The 19,276-nt window shown below is 39.0% G+C and overlaps 1 protein-coding gene and 1 pseudogene across 2 annotated transcripts in view; one reads left to right on the top strand and one right to left on the bottom strand.

The window, feature by feature from the left end:
* Positions 1-19,083, bottom strand: part of EMB2247 (protein EMBRYO DEFECTIVE 2247) — a 53,240-nt gene extending 34,157 nt beyond the window's left edge. Inside the window, exons 1-9 of one of the 2 annotated variants that reach the window (XM_085672505.1) lie at positions 18,820-19,083; positions 18,579-18,669; positions 18,123-18,249; positions 17,631-17,714; positions 16,410-16,504; positions 8,546-8,637; positions 8,100-8,153; positions 845-897; positions 686-747 (exon numbers count right to left, since the gene is read on the bottom strand). In XM_085672505.1, the coding sequence (XP_085528631.1) occupies positions 686-747; positions 845-897; positions 8,100-8,153; positions 8,546-8,637; positions 16,410-16,504; positions 17,631-17,714; positions 18,123-18,249; positions 18,579-18,669; positions 18,820-18,988 (827 nt within the window). In that variant the 5' untranslated portion in view covers positions 18,989-19,083. The remainder of the gene's footprint in view (positions 1-685; positions 748-844; positions 898-8,099; positions 8,154-8,545; positions 8,638-16,409; positions 16,505-17,630; positions 17,715-18,122; positions 18,250-18,578; positions 18,670-18,819) is intronic. The other variant, XM_028067540.2, reaches the window with a different exon arrangement.
* LOC146886919 (secreted RxLR effector protein 161 pseudogene) lies at positions 14,777-16,397 on the top strand (annotated as a pseudogene).
* Positions 19,084-19,276: the final 193 nt, after the last annotated feature.

Here is a 19,276-nt window from a genome sequence, read left to right as displayed (position 1 = left end):
CAAACACATTGAGATTGATTGTCATTTCATTCGGAAAAAGATCATGTCTGGAGACATCAAGACTGAGTTTGTTAATTCAAGTGATCAATTAGCAGATATTTTTACTAAGTTTTTACGGGGACATAGAATTGATTATATTTGTAACAAGCTTGGCACATACGATTTGTATGCTCCAGCTTGAGGGAGAGTGTTAGATATTGTTTAGATATTGTTTGATATTATTAAGATATTGTTAGATATTGTTAATCACAATATCAAACAATATCTTCTATTTACTCTATTTATTTTCAGTTACTCTTTTTAATTGTACCTCTATTATAAATAGATTACCCTATGTGTAGTTTATACACAAGGGAGATTAATCTCAAACTCTATTTTCTTTATTCTCAACAATAGTGAAGAACTTTGAAGGCATTTTCCACAAGCTCCAACCCATTTTTTACTTAAAGTTACCTCCAAAAATGTCCCTTTAATGTTAATATTTGAAGCACTTCTCAGGATTTGGGAAACAATAAAAATTGTACAGCAGCGATAGTGAACTGTCTGACACTCTAGCAGTGCATAGGTGTCAAGTGGCTACAGTAGCATGCTATTGCCAACTCTATTCATTTGAATAAAAACCTTATGAAAACATGAACTTTCTTATATATATATATATATATATATATATATATCCACAATGTACCTTCCAGCAACACGATACTTGATATAATACAGATATCCAGACTCTTCTGAATATTCAACTTCCTAACCATAAAAGCAAAGGTTCAATCAGAACATTCAAAAACCAATTAAGTAGTAAACAAACAATAGTACAATACAATCTAAATGAAAAGTTACTTACCAAGTCAGATACAGCAGTTTGTAGAGTAGGTGACCAGTTTACCATATATGAACCTGAAGCAGACACAGGAAGTTCAACATTGAGGGAGTGGATGCAAAGAATATTGCACTTTTAGCATAATTTACAGCACCCTCTTTATCATATCCAGTGGAGCATTATACGTTATGCCTATGAAATCCCTCTTGTGCATAGCAGATTATTAGGATAAATAATAGTATCATATCTCCATAATAGTTAGGAAAACATATCTTCAGAATCTTCCTATTCATCTCAGCATATTTTTATTTCATTTCTCCAAGGTTTTTGATTATAATAAATACAGATCATGAGAATGTAATTGGGGCAATTGTTATGAATAAAATAATTCTTTATTTTGTTCCATAATTAAGGTTGGGAGCCATTTAGAGCCTACTCAAGCAAGTTCGTTGGGGCTATTGTGTCACCTATTATCGCACTCATGTTGAACCACCCACAAATATCTAATCACACGCTCGAAAAGTTCATTCATTAACGTAAGAGCATATGTTGGAGATTCTACATCAACTAAAATATAACCAAATCATAATATATATGTTGGATGCAAACCTCACCTTATAAACAGGTTTTGTGAAGTTGAGATAGATAGAAACTCACTTACTAAGGTGGTATTAGAGACAATGGTTTGTCTTGGAGACCAACTCGGGCGAGATTATTGTGCTCATGTTGGACAACCACAAATATCTAATATCACGCTCGAATGTTCATTCCTTCATGTAAGAAAATATGTTGGAAATTTCAAATCAACCAAAACTATAACCAAATCATAATATATATAAGATGGGTGCAAATCTCACCTTACAAGCAGGTTTTGTGAGGTTCGGTTAGACAAAAAACCCACTTACTAAAGTGGTATCAGAGACGATGGTTTATGTTGAAGATTGTTAGGGTTAAAAATTGAATTAAGAGAATAGCAATATAGATGAAACAAGTCTAGATTCCAGTATTATTATTCAGAAAAGTATCAGAAAATACGGTAGGGTTAACAAATCCTACTACCACAAAGCAAGCTCCTTTCAAAGAATACAACATTCCTTCCCGATTTCCTCTCCCCTCTAACTATTCTCCTACTTCACTATATTCCCCCTATCCTTCTCACTCCTTAACTGATTTTGTTACATATTTTCCTACCTCAGCAATCCTCTTCACCCCCTTTGTTCTCCTCTAGTACACCCTCCAAACCCTGGGCCTATGGCCAATATCTAGGCCCACATCCCTTGCTCTATCAATACCTGCTTTTTCAAGTGAGGGAACTGACTTTTGATGTAAAATTCCTCTTCCCATGTAGCATTTTCCATACCTTGGCCCTTCCATTGTATAAGCCCTTGACTAAGAATGTCGGCACCATCTTTAATCACTCTTTTTACTAGTATACCCTCTGGTTCTAGGTTTACTCCATCATCACAAGCCAACTCTAGTGGTATTCCCGCCTGCATATTATAATTCCCTACAGCCTTTGATAGATATATGATAGGAAAATCAATACAAAACAGAATAGAAAAACATAAGATAGTATATGGAAATTGTATTATTGAATCTGTGAAAAGAGCAACCAGAGCTTAACACGGTATATTATCTTTTCCAGAGTCTATGATTCCTCTAGAGAGACAACTCTCCTTACCCTATTGCATAACAAACTCCCCATGTACTCCCTTCTCTTTCCTCCCCTCTCAAATACTTGAATTCCCACTAATTCAAGATCCCTTGCCACGTCATTACCCCATAACTAATTAATATTCTCTGGGCCTGATTTCTTTCTTCACTTGCAAACAATGGGCCTTACACTAACATGGTCTTCTTCACTACCTTTCTCCTTGTTAGAATTATTACCTATTGTATCATTAACCCTATGTATAGGGTGTTGAGTGTGGGAAACCCACTACTCCCATATCTACTGTTGCATCTAATCATGCCTAGTATCTTAGAGTAGTCTTTTCATATGTACTTGCTTCATTATAAATAGAAGAGAAGGAGAGTGGTATTGTTGTCCACTACTCATATATTTCAAAGTATCAGTTTCAAGTTGGAATCACAGCGGGTCGATCCCGCTCTGGTTTCTGTCTCATCTGGTGCGTCACCGTTGTTCGCGGTTGATCGTCCTTAGTCACCACGGCTGTCCATGTTCGTTTAACCTCGTTTCTGAACTACCCAACACTGTCAAACAACATTTCAACACTGTCCGCCACTGTCTGCAGTCCTCCGTCGCTGTCCGCCGTCGTCCGCCGCCGTCCGCCGCTGTCCACTGAAGCAGTTCCGTCCGGAAACCACCGGATCTGGACCGCCTCTCCGTGCGACAGCCAACCCCGCCGGTGTCGCAGGTAGCAACGTCGCCACTTGCCTCCACGCGTGTCATCTCTATTCGCTCCAGTCAGGCGCGTGCCGCTCACGCGCCGCCTTCCAGTCGCCGGTTCGTCGTCGCGCCACCTCTGTCGCCGTCGCCAAAGCTTCCTCTACCCGTTTTGACCCTCAAACCTCTGTTCCGGTGAAGTCCAGTAGCACCCCTTGTGGAAATCGTCACTTTCGAATTCGAAAATCGTCACTGTTTCACTGTTTTTCGAGATCCTCTCTGTTTTTCTTTATTCCCGTGGTTGACTACAATATTTCCAATGTCCCTGTCACTCCAAGTCTCGACCAAAGTCCTCCTGAGCCATCATCTACACCTATTGATTCGCTCCAACACAAGATGCCGACGACTAGTCCAGTTGTTCAAGAACATGGTGAATCCCCTACTTCAGATTCTTCTCCCTCGTCTCTTGATCCCACGACTCCTGGTGAAGGTCATTCAGGTTGGCCCATTGCTCTCAGAAAAGGTACTCGTTCCTCTCGAAATCCACATCCCATTTATAATTTTCTTAGCTATCATCGATTATCGCCTTCCTATTGTTCACTTTTATCCTCAGTGTCTTCTGTTGTTATTCCCAAAAATGTGAATGAAGCACTTGATCATCCTGGATGGCGACAAGCCATGATTGCAGAGATGCAGGCTCTTGAAAGCAGCAATTCGTCACTGGCCGCTTCATCAATTGGATATCAGAAATGCCTTCCTTCATGGTGATCTTGAGGAGGAAGTTTACATGGAGCAACCTCCTGGGTTTGTTGCTCAGGGGGAGTCTAGTATGGTATGCAAATTGCATCGATCTTTATATGGCCTCAAACAATCACCACGAGCTTGATTTGGAAAATTCAGCTCCATTGTTCAAAAATTTGGGTTAAGACGCGGTGAGGCAGATCACTCAGTCTTTTACAAACATACCTCTCCTGGGAAATGTGTCTACCTAATAGTATATGTTGATGATATTGTTATTACAGGAAATGATACTACTGGAATATCTCAACTGAAGGAGCACTTGTGTAAACATTTTCAAACCAAGGATCTCAGAAGCCTCAAATACTTCTTGGGCATTGAAGTAGCTCAGTCAAAAGATGGAGTTGTAATCTCTCAAAGGAAATATGCTCTTGATATATTACAAAAAACAGGTATGATTGACTGCAGACAGTAGAGAGTCCTATGGACCCAAATCAGAAGTTAACAACAGAAGAAGGCGAATTATTCTCCGATCCAGAGAGATATAGGAGGCTCGTTGGAAAGTTAATTTATCTCACTATTACGAGGCCTGATCTATCTTTCGCAGTTGGAATTGTTAGCCAGTTTATGCAGACTCCATGTCTTGGACATTGGAATGCCATCATCCGTATTTTAAGGTACCTCAAGAAGGCTCCAGGACAAGGTTTGCTATATGAAGATAAAGGAAATGTTCAAATCTCTGGGTACTGTGATGCTGATTGGGCAGGCTCTCCTATTGACAGACGCTCTACTACGGGATATTGTGTCCTCCTTGGAGGAAATGTTATCTCTTGGAAAAGTAAGAAGCAAAATGTAGTGGCTCGATCCACCGCTGAAGCTGAATATCGGGCAATGGCGTCTCTCACGTGTGAACTCATATGGGTAAAGCAATTTCTTCGAGAGCTTAACTTCTGTGAAATTCAGACCATGAAGATGTACTGTGACAACCAGGCTGCTCTCCACATTGCATCAAATCCAGTGTTTCATGAGAGAACTAAACACATAGAAATTGACTGCCAGTTTGTTCGAAAAAAATTGATGACCAAGGAAATTTGTACCGAGTTCGTTGGGTCAAATGACCAACTTGCAGATGTGTTGACCAAGTCGTTAAGGGGACCTCGGATTGAGTTCTTTTGTTCCAAGCTTGGTTCATACAATTTGTATGCCAGCTTGAGGGGGAGAGTTAGAATTATTACCTATTGTATCATTAACCCTATGTATAGGGTGTTAAGTGTGGGAAACCCACTACTGCCATATCTACTGCTGCATCTAATCATGCCTAGTATCTTAGAGTAGTCTTTTCATATGTACTTGCTTCATTATAAATAGAAGACAAGGAGAGTGGTACTATTGTCCACTACTCATATGTTTCAAAGTCTCGGTTTCAAGTCTGTTGTATCAGGCCCTCCTCAAGTGTTCTATCAACCGTCTTTAGTAAGATACACGGAAAACTAGATGTATCTTAGTTGTGACAGGTAATTGAAACTTGTAGGCTATTGCTTCCTGTTGGAATAATTATCAAATTTATGTATGTTAGAGTAATTATTAAGTCTAAAATAGGGAGTGATGCATTGGGAACTACTTCCAACTATATTTATGAGTCTAGTGCACCCCATGAGTTGTACCTAGGTATTTAGGGTAGTCATTTGATCTTTCATCTTCCATTGTAACAGTTTTTATCATTATAAATAGAAGGTTATTAGAGGGATCTTTTAAAGACCCTCCAATTGTGTATTATCCTTTTATTTTCACATGGTATGTTGGGAACTACTTCCAGCTACACTTATGAGTCTAGTGCACCCCATGAGTTGTACCTAGGTATTTAGAGTAGTCTTTTGATCTTTCATCTTCCATTGTATCATATTTTATCATTATAAATAGAAAGTTATGAGAGAGATCTTTTAAAGACCCCCCAATTGTGTATTATTCTTTTATTTTCACATGGTATCAGAGCAAGTGGTTTAATTTTCTCTCGGTCCTATTTGTGTTGCTCGCCGACGGCCAGTGGCTGCCGACGACTGCCGGAGTCAAGTCTTTCAAAGACTCATGTATGAAGTATCTCAATGTGGATCTTGCTCTCCTAATCTCAGTTTTGTCCACCGCATTTTCATTGTTGTCCATTGTTTGCCGCCGCCACCTGCCAGCGCCGTCCAACTCAGTTCATCACTATCTAAAGCTACCCACTCTCTTTTTTTTATCTATTCAACAATGTGAACCACTGTTCTCTACTAGTGCACCTCTGTCTGCCGCCTTCCACCGTCGCCGTCCGCCCGCGATTATCATCGCAGTTATGTCCGGCGACCGTCTGACGACCACCAGATCAGGGTCACCTCCTCAAGCGACGTCCAACCCTACCGGGATCAAGGCACGCGTGCCAGTTCTTCTCGCCGTTGTTGAGCGCGTAAGTCTCACGCGCCGTCTTCCAGTGGTCTGATCTTCTTCATGTCATCATCGTACGACTCGCCGGAGTAAGCTGAGTCCATTTATTCCCTTGGTTCCTAGTTTCGAAGTCATTTGGTGGGTGTCCTAAGTTTTTCCTCTCTCTTGGAACCCTATGATTTCTTGTTTATTGCGTTTCTGCAATATATCTTTTTCTCTGCTCGTAACACGCTATTGCCTCCAGTCTAAGGTGTTGTGTGAAGTCTCATTTTGTTCGAAGTCGTTTGGTGGATCTCCTTGTTTTCTCCTTATCCTAATGTCACTACAAATTTGAGTCTATTGTCACTGTTGATGGCAACCAGGTTTGTCACTGGTAACAGCTTCAATGCCTGAGCCATCATCTTCTTCCTCGCAACTCCTTCGTTTTGCCTCTCCATTTTTTATCAAGCCCTCAAAAATATTTTCACAACCATGTGTCTTCTTGTACAAAGCTCACTAGCACATGTGGAGTACCTTCATCATGTGAAATGCAGTTTAATCTCCTCTGCAAATATATGAAGGCATGAGGTATTCTGTCTTTGCCAAGGGTTTCAAACGAGCTCAACATGTTATGTGCATCTTTGCACGTATACTCTCCAAGTGAACAACCCTATCACGAATCATTCTCATGTTCACAAAGCTAGAGATATTGACATCTCTATCAGAAGAGAACTTATTTCCTTAATAACACAATTATCATGCACTTGGGATTTGGCTTATCTTGCTACCAACTATCTGGATAAGTTCTGAGCCAACCAAGGAATTTCACAACCAAAATTATGGGGTTGAAGGTTGCTCACAGCGTGAGGGGGAGTCTGCTTCTGGTCTACTCCCAGTGATTTGGGAAATTTGTCAAGCCTACAAGGAATAGCTTATTTGTCTCGAGCCTGGCTACTGGAATTTAGTCTATTTGGCATTGTCCACGCCGTTCAGAAATGACAATCTAGTCTGCCGCAGTTTTCGCTGTCAGCCATTGTAGGCCACCATCCATTGTTGATGGTAATCTTGTCTGACCGCAGTTTATCGCTGTCCTCCACTGTTGGCTGCCATTTGTCGTTGATGATAATCTTCTCTGTCATAATCTATTGTTGTTTGCCACTGCTGGCCACCATATGTCGTTGATGGCAATCTTCTTGGACTGATTCATCCTAATTGAAGTTATGTGGTTGTGAACCTCCATTTAATATTATTCTCCATAGTTGTTGTTAGCTGACTACTGCCCTTTGTCTGCTGCCAGCCAAGATGATATACGCTGGCCATTGTCATGTGGAGTGTAGTAACCTTCTTTGTCACTGAAACATCTCCATATATTTCGTCAAAGCTAGATGTCTACTTTGCAGTTTGTGCTCAAATCGTCTCTACCAGTGGAGTCATTTGGACTTAATCGTTCTTTTAATTAGCTTGATTATCATTCTGTTTTGAGCACGCTGCAATTGATACTTCGGTTGCTTGAGTATATATTTTGAATGTATTGTGTGTCTAATGCAGACCACACAATATGTATTTATACTATTGAATAGAACCAATTACAATAAAGACACCTAATAATTAGGAATCAATCATACTAATTTCTGAGATTATGTAACGGTTGATTATCTAGAAATTTGTAACAGCTGATTATATTCTAATAAAACTCACACCAACACGGACAATTATTTCTTAAAAGTAAGCTAAATCAAACTAACACCAAAACAGAAGTGTAAATGAAATATACTATGTTGTAACTTCATTATATACCTTGATAAATCAAACCTTTCTCATGAAGTCTAACAAATGCCTCAACTACAGCTTCTGCACAAATTATAAGGTGAGGTATCAGTATATATCATGGCATGAATAAACAAATGCTAACTATGCAACAAAGTTGGATCTACATCAATGATAAAAATCAGTTAAATTTAACGGATATTGAAAAGTAATAATAGCACTAAATAAAAGCAGTTATCAAAAAATTAAAACTAGGACCAACTATCCATATTTGTATGTTAAGAGACCATATGATAAAAATCAGTTAAATTTAACGGATATTGAAAAGTAATAATAGCACTAAATAAAAGCAGTTATCAAAAAATTAAAATTAGGACCAACTGTCCATATTTGTATGTTAAGAGACCATAAGTTTTCCAAAATATGCTTACAGACTTTTCTTAGTGAGAGTTTTAACAAGTAGAAAATTGTCTTACGACTTAGTTGTTCATCAAGTGTAAAGTGCTCTCTAGACCAATCACAAGAAGCACCAAGTCTCTTGATCTGGTTTGTGATAGTTCCACCATATCTGAATGAAGTAAGCAAATATTATGAGATTGAGAAGGATGGAGAGGAAGAATAAAAATATATCATAACAATATTATACTAATAAGTTAATCCAAGGCAATATCTATTTCTACAAAATGCAAAACCGTCATGATTCAATCTACCGATTGTGTGTTAATTATAGTTGAATGTTACAATAAAAATGAGGGAGAAAAGAAATATTTTATTATTTGGAATTATAGAATTGTATATGTTCTGAATGTATTGTGTGTATAATGCAGAGCACACAATATGTATTTATACTATTGAATAGAATCAATTACAATAAAGGCACATAATAATATGGAATCAATCATCCTAATTTACGAGATCATGTAACGGTTGATTTCCTAGAAATATGTAATCACTGATTATATTCTAACAGGAATCAAGATAATTAGATTCCCAACCCAACTCCTCTATTTGTAACTATCACACTCCCTTAAAAAAGGAAATAAAACACGCGGAAATGAATGCGTATATTCTAGTGATATGCTTCATAATTACTAGAGGCATTAGGATAAATTATCCCAATAGTCAGCTATTTAGAACACACCTCCTCAAATTGGTAAATGAATATCAATCATCCCCAACACGCCTCCAAAATCTTGGAATTTGCCCAGAGGAGGTCACTTGGTGAAGATGTCAACTAATTGAAATCCTATAGGGACATGGTTTGTAACCATCTGGCCTCTCCCAAGATTATCTTTGATGAAGTGTCTGTCAATTTCCATATGTTTGGTCTTATCATATATTGGATTATGAGCAATGTTTATGGTGGACTTGTTATCACATTTCAATTGCATAGGGATCTCAACCTATATATTAAGGTCATCCAATATGATTTTCCTCCAAAATCCTTGACACACACCTCAAGCATTTGAACTACAAGCCCTATCCTACTTTTGGCTTCCCTAAGTCACACCACAGTTTCTCCTAGGAATACACCACATCTAGAGATAGATTTTATGTCAATAATGAAACATGCAAAGTCTACATTAGTATATATCTTCAAGGCCAAAGTTTCCCTTTTTCCTCCATAGTAGCCCCTTATATGGGCTTGACTTCATGTAATGAAGAATTTTTTCAATTGCATGCATGTGTCTTTCTCTCAGATCATGCATAAACTAGCTTACAACACTAACTGCATAAGCAATGTCTAGTCTCATTTGTGATAAATAAATAAGATTTTCAACCAATCTCTAATATTGGGGTTTTTTCTACCGAAGAACTCTCTTCACTTCCAAATCTATGATATTGCTCAATCCTTAGGTCCAACATCCCATCTTACCTATTTCTTTGAAGAGATTAAGTAAATATCTTCATTGGGAGATGAAAATCCCCCTTTTCGAATAAGTAACATCTATTCAAAGAAAACACTTAAGCTTTCTCAGGACTTTAATCTCAAGTTGAGCAGCCAATTTTTTCTTTTAGAGTCAACTTTCTATTTCATCATCTCCTGCAATAATCATGTCATCAACATATACAAGCAATAGTGTATATTTTAGGGATATTTTTCCTAATTACTAAAGAAATATTAGGATATTTATCCCAATAGTCCCTTATTTACAATAGAACACTTGCTCAAAACGCTTCAATTCAAATTCAGTTGGTCATGGGTTTGAGTCCGGAAATATCACCTTGGCATATAAAGGGAAAGGTTGCATACAATGGCCCTCTCCTATATTTTCAAATAAATGAGGAACTGTGGCACCATATGATAAATTATTATTGGATAGTTGCTAAACTACTATTTGAGGCACTCTTAGGTGGTCGGTCATGATCATATTGGGCCTAGCCCAATACCCCTCCCAGGACAAAGGAGAGCCCAATGGTGCGAAAGGCCTAAGGGGGGCTAGAAGGAAGACATGTGCTATAACGGTAAGAAACCAAAGGAGGTTATGACCAAGAGAAATGGGGACTACACATGGAAAGCGGAAGGGGCCAAACAAACCTAAGGATAAAGGGACGAAGTGATAGAGGAGAAAAGGTAAAACAGAAAAGCAGTGAGAAATTCGAGTTGGTCATCATCTGGCAGGAACATTAGGAAACCAGAAAACATTACCCAAGTATTTGAAAAACAACCCAGATCTTGTCTCCTCAGAGAAAAGTTCTCTATCCACCCCTAGGCTCTAACCAACTAACAATAATGTCCCGTTTCTCCTATTACTACCCTGCCTTTTGTGACCATCCAACCCCATGAATATTCCCTCAAATAGGGGTAGCAAACTACCAGCTTATCTACACGTTTGACAAAATCCTATCTAAAAATTCTCTTAATAAAATAAGGATCTACAATCAAGATTTTGATATCCAGATCTTATTAAGATAGGAAAAGATAAACAAGAGTGTTAGAATTATTACCTATTGTATCATTAACCCTATGTGTAGGGTGTTCAGTGTGGGAAACTATCTACTGTTGCATGTAATCATGCCTAGTATCTTAGAGTAGTCTTTTCATATGTACTTGCTTCATTATAAATACAAGAGGAGGAGAGTGGTATTGTTGTCCACTACTCATATATTTTAAAGTCTCAGTCTCAAGTTGGTATCAGAGCGGGTCGATCTCGCTCTGGTTTCTGTCTCATCTGGTCTGTCACCGCTGTCCGCGGTTGATCGCCGTTAGTCACCGCCACTGTCCGCGGCTGTCCAAGTTCGTTTAACCTCGTTTGTGAACTACCCAACACTGTCAAACAACATTTCAACACTGTCCGCCACTGTCCGCCACCGTCCGCCGCTGTCCACCGACGCAGTTCCTTCCGGAAACCACCTGATCTGAATCGCCTCTCCGCGCGACAGCCAACCCCGCCGGTGTTGCAGGCAGCGCCGTCGCCACGCGCCTACACGCGCGTCATCTCTGTTCACTGCAGTCAGGCGCGTGCTGCCCACGCGCCGCCTTCCAGTCGCCAGTTCGTCGTCGCGCCACCACCGTCGCCGTCGCCGGAGCCTCTACCCGTTTTGACCCTCAAATCTCTGTTCCGGTGAAGTCCAGTAGCACCTCTTGTGGAAATCGTCACTTTCAAATTCGAAAATCGTCACTGTTTCACTGTTTTCCGAGATCCTCTCTGTTTTTGTTTATTCTCTTGATCATATCATGGCCACTGGAGGTACTGGGAGTGCTATTTCATTCTCCGGAAGCCCCTGCATTACGTCCGAGAAACTAAATGGCCAAAATTACTTATCTTGGTCCGCTGTCGTCGAGATGTGGTTTCTCGGTCAAGGACACCACGAACACCTTGAGAAAGATGGCAGTCACGTACCTTCTGAAAAAGCTGAACAGTGGAAACAAGCAGATTTCCAACTATGTGCTCTATTGTAGCAGTCGGTGGAACCACGACTTTTGATGTCCCTACAGGCCTTCAAAACTTGCCACTCGTTTTGGAAGCGAACTTAGAATATCTATGCAAATGATATTCAACGCCTCTATGATTCGGCGAACAAGTTGGCATCTATGAAAATGACTAACCATGATATGATGTCATTCATGAATGACGCTCAAGCTGTTGTGGAAGAACTTCGAATGTTCTTGGAAGTCGACTCTCTAGATGAAATGAAGAAAAAGCTTGACAAGTACTATATGGTAATGATCCTCCGCGCTATACACCCAGACTTTAATCATATCCGAGATCAGCTTTTGACCTCTCATGAGATTCCTTCCATGGAAACTTTGATCTCCCGCATGATACGTGTTCCAACTCTTCAAACTCCAGAAACTCTTGCTGTAATGGAACCATCTGTCATGGTCGCCACCCGAGAAAGAGGAGGTCGTGTAACTAGAGGAGGTGGACGTGGAGGTCGTGGGCGTCCTCAGTGTACGTATTGTAAAAGGATGGGTCATACCCAAGAAAACTGCTACACTTTACATGGATTTCCTGCCAAAACAACCAATGTCTCCCAGGCAGAGACTACTGACTCCAAGTTCACTGAGGACGAGTATCAAGAGTACCTACGCCTCAAATCCAACAGCTTGGCACAGTCATCTCAAGCTCCAAGTACATCAACTGTTTGCATCTCTCAATCCATGGAAGGTCACAATTCATGGGTAATTGACTCTGGTGCTTCTGATCACATTTCTGGTAATACCTCCTTGTTCTCAACCATTTCATTCCAAGAAAAATCTCATTTTATAACCCTCGCAAATGGTTCTAAAACATCCTCAAAGGGAGTCGGTCAAGCCATCTTATGTCCGTCCTTAAATCTAAAATATGTTCTTTTTGTCCCTAATTGTCCTTTCAATTTAATTTCCTTAAGTCAGTTAACCAAAACATTGAATTGCTCTGTAACCTTCGATAACAAATCTTTTGTTATACAGGAGCGTGGCTCGGGGAGACAGATTGGAGAAGGATATGAAGCGGGCGGATTATACCATTTTGGATCTCGTCCACGTGTGTCATGTGTTGCAGCTCCCAATCCTAAAATGTTACATGATCGGCTTGGTCACCCTCACCTGTCCAAGTTAAAGAAAATGTTTCCTGAACTTAGTCGTCTCCAGACTTTAGAATGTGAGTCATGTCAACTAGGAAAACATGTTAGATCTACCTTTCCTAAAAGGTCTCAATCAAAGTGTACTTCTAGTTTTTCTGTCATCCATTCCGATATCTGGGGACCTAGTCGTGTCTCATCTTTTGGCTTTAGGTATTTTGTTACTTTCATTGATGAATATTCGACATGTACTTGGATTTATCTTATGAAAGATCGTTCTGAATTATTATCCCTCTTCACATCCTTTCTGAATGAAATCAAGAATCAATTTGGTCAAGTAATTAAAATCTTAAGAAGTGACAATACCAAAGAGTATTTTTCGTCTGCTCTTTCTAATGTTTTGAGTTCCCATGGTATCCTGCACCAGTCTACTTGTCCTCATACGCCACAACAAAATGGTATAGCAAAAAGAAAAAATAGACACTTAGTTGAAACTGCTCGTACCCTTTTGCTTAGTACCAACGTTCCTGTCCATCACTGGGGAAATGCCATCTTAACTGCAGGTTTTCTTATTAATCGGATGCCATCTTCCTCTCTCAATCATAAGGTCCCTTTCTCCATTCTGTTTCCAGAAAATCCTCTCTTTCACACTTCTCCTAGAGTTTTTGGTTGTGTATGTTTTGTTCATGACATGTCTCCCGGGTTAGACAAGCTTTCTGCTCGCTCTCTCAAATGTGTTTTCTTGGGCTATTCACGACTTCAAAAAGGGTATCGATGTTACTCTCCTGAAACCAAGAAATATTACATGTCTGCCAATGATACTTTTTTTGAACAGACCCCTTACTTCTCTCCATCTGTTCAAGATGTCCATGTCATACAGCAGGTTCTTCCTATTCCCGTCGTTGAGTACAATATTTCCAATGTCCCTGTAGTCTCGACCAAAGTCCTCCTGAGCCATCATCTCCACCTATTGATTCTCTCCAACATAGGATGCCGACGAATAGTCCAGTTGTTCAAGAACATGGTGAATCCCCTACTTCAGATTCTTCTCTCTCGTCTCTTGATCCCACGACTCCTGGTGAAGGTGATTCAGGTTGGCCCATTGCTCTCAGAAAAGGTACTCGTTCCTCTCGAAATCCACATCCCATTTACAATTTTCTTAGCTATCACCGATTATCGCCTTCCTATTGTTCACTTTTATCCTCAGTGTCTTCTGTTGTTATTCCCAGAAATGTGAATGAAGCACTTGATCATCCTGGATGACGACAAGCCATGATTGCAGAGATGCAGGCTCTTGAAAGCAATCATACTTGGGAGCTCGTGCCCCTCCCTTCGGGTAAGAAAGTTGTTGGTTGTCAATGGGTGTATGCAATTAAAGTTGGCCCCGATGGTCAGGTTGATCGACTCAAAGCCCGATTGGTTGCAAAAGGGTACACTCAGGTTTATGGCCTTGACTATTGTGACACCTTCTCTCCCGTGGCCGAGATGACTACTATTCGCCTCTTCTTTGCAATGGCAGCAATTCGTCACTGGCCGCTTCATCAATTGGATATCAAAAATGCCTTCCTTCATGGTGATCTTGAGGAGGAAGTTTACATGGAGCAACCTCCTGGGTTTGTTGCTCAGGGGGAGTCTGGTATGGTATGCAAATTGCATCGATCTTTATATGGCCTCAAACAATCACCACAAGCTTGGTTTGGAAAATTCAACTCCATTGTTCAGAAATTTGGGTTAAGACGCAGTGAGGCAGATCACTCAGTCTTTTACAAACATACCTCTCCTGGGAAATGTGTCTACCTAATAGTATATGTTGATGATATTGTTATTACAGGAAATGATACTACTGGAATATCTCAACTGAAGGAGCACTTGTGTAAACATTTTCAAACCAAGGATCTCGGAAGCCTCAAATACTTCTTGGGCGTAGCTCAGTCAAAAGATGGAGTTGTAATCTCTCAAAGGAAATATGCTCTTGATATATTACAAGAAACAGGTATGATTGACTGCAGACCAGTAGAGAGTCCTATGGACCCAAATCAGAAGTTAACAACAGAAGAAGGCGAATTATTCTCCGATCCAGAGAGATATAGGAGGCTCGTTGGAAAGTTAATTTATCTCACTATTACGAGGCCTGATCTATCTTTCGCAGTTGGAATTGTTAGCCAGTTTATGCAGACTCCATGTCTTGGACATTGGAATGCCATCATCCGTATTTTAAGGTACCTCAAGAAGGCTCCAGGACAAGGTTTGCTATATGAAGATAAAGGAAATGTTCAAATCTCTGGGTACTGTGATGCTGATTGGGCAGGCTCTCCTATTGACAGACGCTCTACTACGGGATATTGTGTCCTCCTTGGAGGAAATGTTATCTCTTGGAAAAGTAAGAAGCAAAATGTAGTGGCTCGATCCACCGCTGAAGCTGAATATCAGGCAATGGCGTCTCTCACGTGTGAACTCATATGGGTAAAGCAATTTCTTCGAGAGCTTAACTTCTGTGAAATTCAGACCATGAAGATGTACTGTGACAACCAGGCTGCTCTCCACATTGCATCAAATCCAGTGTTTCATGAGAGAACTAAACACATAGAAATTGACTGCCACTTTGTTCGAGAAAAATTGATGACCAAGAAAATTTGTACTGAGTTCGTTAGGTCAAATGACCAACTTGCAGATGTGTTGACCAAGTCATTAAGGGGACTTCGGATTGAGTTCATTTGTTCCAAGCTTGGTTCATACAATTTGTATGCTCCAGCTTGAGGGGGAGTGTTAGAATTATTACCTATTGTATCATTAACCCTATGTATAGGGTGTTGGGTGTGGGAAACCCACTACTGCCATATCTACTGCTGCATCTAATCATGCCTAGTATCTTAGAGTAGTCTTTTCATATGTACTTGCTTCATTATAAATAGAAGAGGAGGAGAGTGGTACTGTTGTCCACTACTCATATATTTTAAAGTCTCAGTCTCAAGTAAGAGAAACTCAAATAAATGAACATATATGATTATCCAAGTTAGTGGTCCAAATCACTTTCCTGTAAGACTATATTATTACGGAAGTGGAACTAGGATATTAGAGAAAATCATAGTTTAGACATTAAATATTGAGAAATGGTTAACATTTATCTTTTTAGATCAGATTCTTATCTGTTAACATTTATCCTTTTACATAGTTCATACACCAAAGGTTTTTACAATTTTGCAGATTCTAATCTCTTGTGATAGGAAATGATGGGATTCAGTCCCTTCTTTTGATATGGGCAATTCATTGGCTGGCTGCACATAAACAAAAAATGCAGATGGAAGAAAAACAAGCAAGGATATGAAGATATACTTCTCTTTCCACTGCCAAACCCTTTTTGTGAATTCATCTCTATTCATTTCAGTCCTTTTTATTCCTTCGGAAGCAAGCATTCTTTCAACAACCAACTGGGAGAAAGAAAACAAAATTGAGTGGGAAACTAAGATATTCAACTGAATGACATAAGAAAAACAAGGACGGGGTATAAAATTCTATCTGACAATATAAAACTGTGTAGTTAGAGACTGCAATATAAAACTGTGTAGTAAGAGACTGCAAAACAATTGAATGTTGAATGACATAATTGTCAAGGTGGACCTTGGGAAGAATAGGAGGCATTTAAAATTTTAATAAAAAAAAAAAAACTGAAGAAGAAATTCATATAGACAAAGATATCCTGCAATAAATCTGGCCACAAAACTCGAAATCCAACAATAGCAAAAATAAATCAGTGTTAACATTACACATTTTCTAGGATTCTTTTCTTCAATAAAAACGTTGATAACAAGAACATAAGAGAAGCAAAAGGAATCCAATAAAAGAATAAGGCAGATATACTAGAGAACTTATCAAACTATCATAGTCATGTACATCCACTAGAAGGCTCATTAAAATATTATCTCATAATAAACAGAACAGTATTAATTTTCCTTAATAATTATAGCAAAAGTGCAGCATCCTTACTGACTCTTGTGGATTGTAGTTCAGTTAGTTACACATTTGTCACCTGAAAATTGTTCAATCAGTTGCTTTTCTGTTCACGTAGTTACACAGTTGTCACTGTGACATCATCCCCAAGTGTCTTCTCTAACTGTTTTGTAAATATGTGAATTCATTTGATTGATAACAGTAGTTTTTTATCTTTTCAACTCTCTTCCTACAAAAGCTTTTCTTCCCTTTTCCTACCAAAAGTTGTAGAATTTAAGAAGAGGTCCATTATTTTCATTTAAACACCCAGTATTTACAATTTACTGCTAATTCACAACAGCAACAAGCCATCACTAAAAACATCATGTCGAAGCCCTAAAGCAAATTCACTAGAACACATCCAAACTACATGGAAAACTAATTATCTTCAGTAAACTCCCTAAAACAACTCCAAAGTCTATCAAAAATAATGGTCAGAGTCAAGCCTAGAAAGAAAAAATGTCTTACATCTTATTCTGCTATATAGATAGATAGATAGAGGGACAAACAAACAAACAGAGAGAGAAGTAAAATGAATAACAAAATCCAGCACAACAATTAACAAACCTGAGTTGCAATTCCAGCATGATCAGTCCCTGGAAGCCAAAGCGTTGGCTTTCCCTTCATGCGGTTGTACCTAATCATAATATCCTGCATGAGATATATGGATAAGCATGATAAGAAAAACATACATAAATTACACACATAAATTGTAAAATGTTTACAGAGCACCCACAACTCGGTCTCACTTAACAATTTGAGACAAGAGAGAAACATAAAAAGGAAAGAAATAACATTGTTTCTTTTTTTTCCCCTATTTGATATTAAACACCCTATGCACACAGATAACAAAGCAACCAACCAAAAGAATATATGTCTTAAAAATGTTGAATGAGTTGAATCGGAAATTCATTGTTATAATTACCTTACTACATCATAGAAAAAAAGATGAAACCTTAAGAACCAAAATATAGAAAATACGCTTAACTGCATTACTGTTTGTTACATAGTCTACATAAATAACATGCATGGACAAGAAATTAAATGAAAAATTAAAACCTCAAGTGTCACAAACATGGCATGGCCCATGTGCAGAGAACCAGTAACATTAGGCGGCGGCATTGGTATCACAAAAGGATCACTTCCCCTGTCAAAGTTCGGCTTAAAATACCCTTGAGACTCCCACCTAACATCCAATAATCACAATCATAACATAGCTCAAATAAAAACATACAAAAATACGAGATGTTGTAGTGCACTTTGAAAGTCAGAACCCTTACAACTTAAAAGCCAACAGAAACGAGGGAAACCAAGAATGAAATTACTAAGACTCCAAAATGCACAAAAACAGCTAGAACCAAATTTTATATCAATACAAAACATCAAGGGATAAAAAATAAACAATTTTAAAGCACAAGCTTGTATCTCGCAAAGTCCTTCCGCGGCAGAAATAACATCCAAATAACTTTTTGTTGTGCCAAAACAGCATATCACTGATTTCATAAGCATACAAACCAATTGTATATGCGTTCTTCCGCAGCAAAGTCGAAGGACTTGGCAATCTCCGGAGATTTAAAGATACTATTTTCTTGTTCTGACGCAACAGCTGAAACACAACAAAGAAATGAATTTCACTGTGTTAAACTTAACTACGTTAAACCAATCCTTAATGCAAGAAAAGATGGGGTCATATAGAAAGTAACAACCGAAGAGATAATGCAGTCGGAAAGAGGAGGAGGAATTAGGTGAAGAGAACCTGAAAGGTTACGAGGAGTGCGAGAGAGAGGAATGCGACGAGCATGAGGGAAAAAGATAAGAGAGTTGCGAGAAGAGAAGGGGCCGAAGAGGCGAGAAGAGAAGGGGCAGAAGAGACGAGAAGAAGAGGAGGAGTAATAAGAAGCTGATAGAGAGAGCATCGTGGACATGGTTGACGGCCTCACTTCACAGCAGCAACAGAAGAAGCACAAGTGGATGAGGACGGGAAATGCCACACCTCCCGGGATAAAATAAATTCACAAATATTTTATGTTTTACAAAAGTTTATGTTTATTCAGTTCTTATTAAATTTCAGAAAAAGGGAAACTCCGCTATTCATAGTTTCTCTCGCTAATTTAAAACAATTATCTCTTATTTTATTTTATCTATGTTATTATATAAAGAAGAATTTTTTTTCATACTTTTTTTCAATTTTACTTTCTAAGTCTACATTTTAT

The sequence above is a fragment of the Vigna unguiculata genome, chromosome 4, assembly GCF_037176805.1.
Source record: "Vigna unguiculata cultivar grain cowpea cultivar isolate G323 ecotype 2 chromosome 4, ASM3717680v1, whole genome shotgun sequence".
NCBI classification, from domain to species: domain Eukaryota; kingdom Viridiplantae; phylum Streptophyta; class Magnoliopsida; order Fabales; family Fabaceae; genus Vigna; species Vigna unguiculata.
The sequence above is the reverse complement of the archived record's forward strand: the minus strand, read 5'-3'. Positions and strand labels throughout refer to the sequence as shown.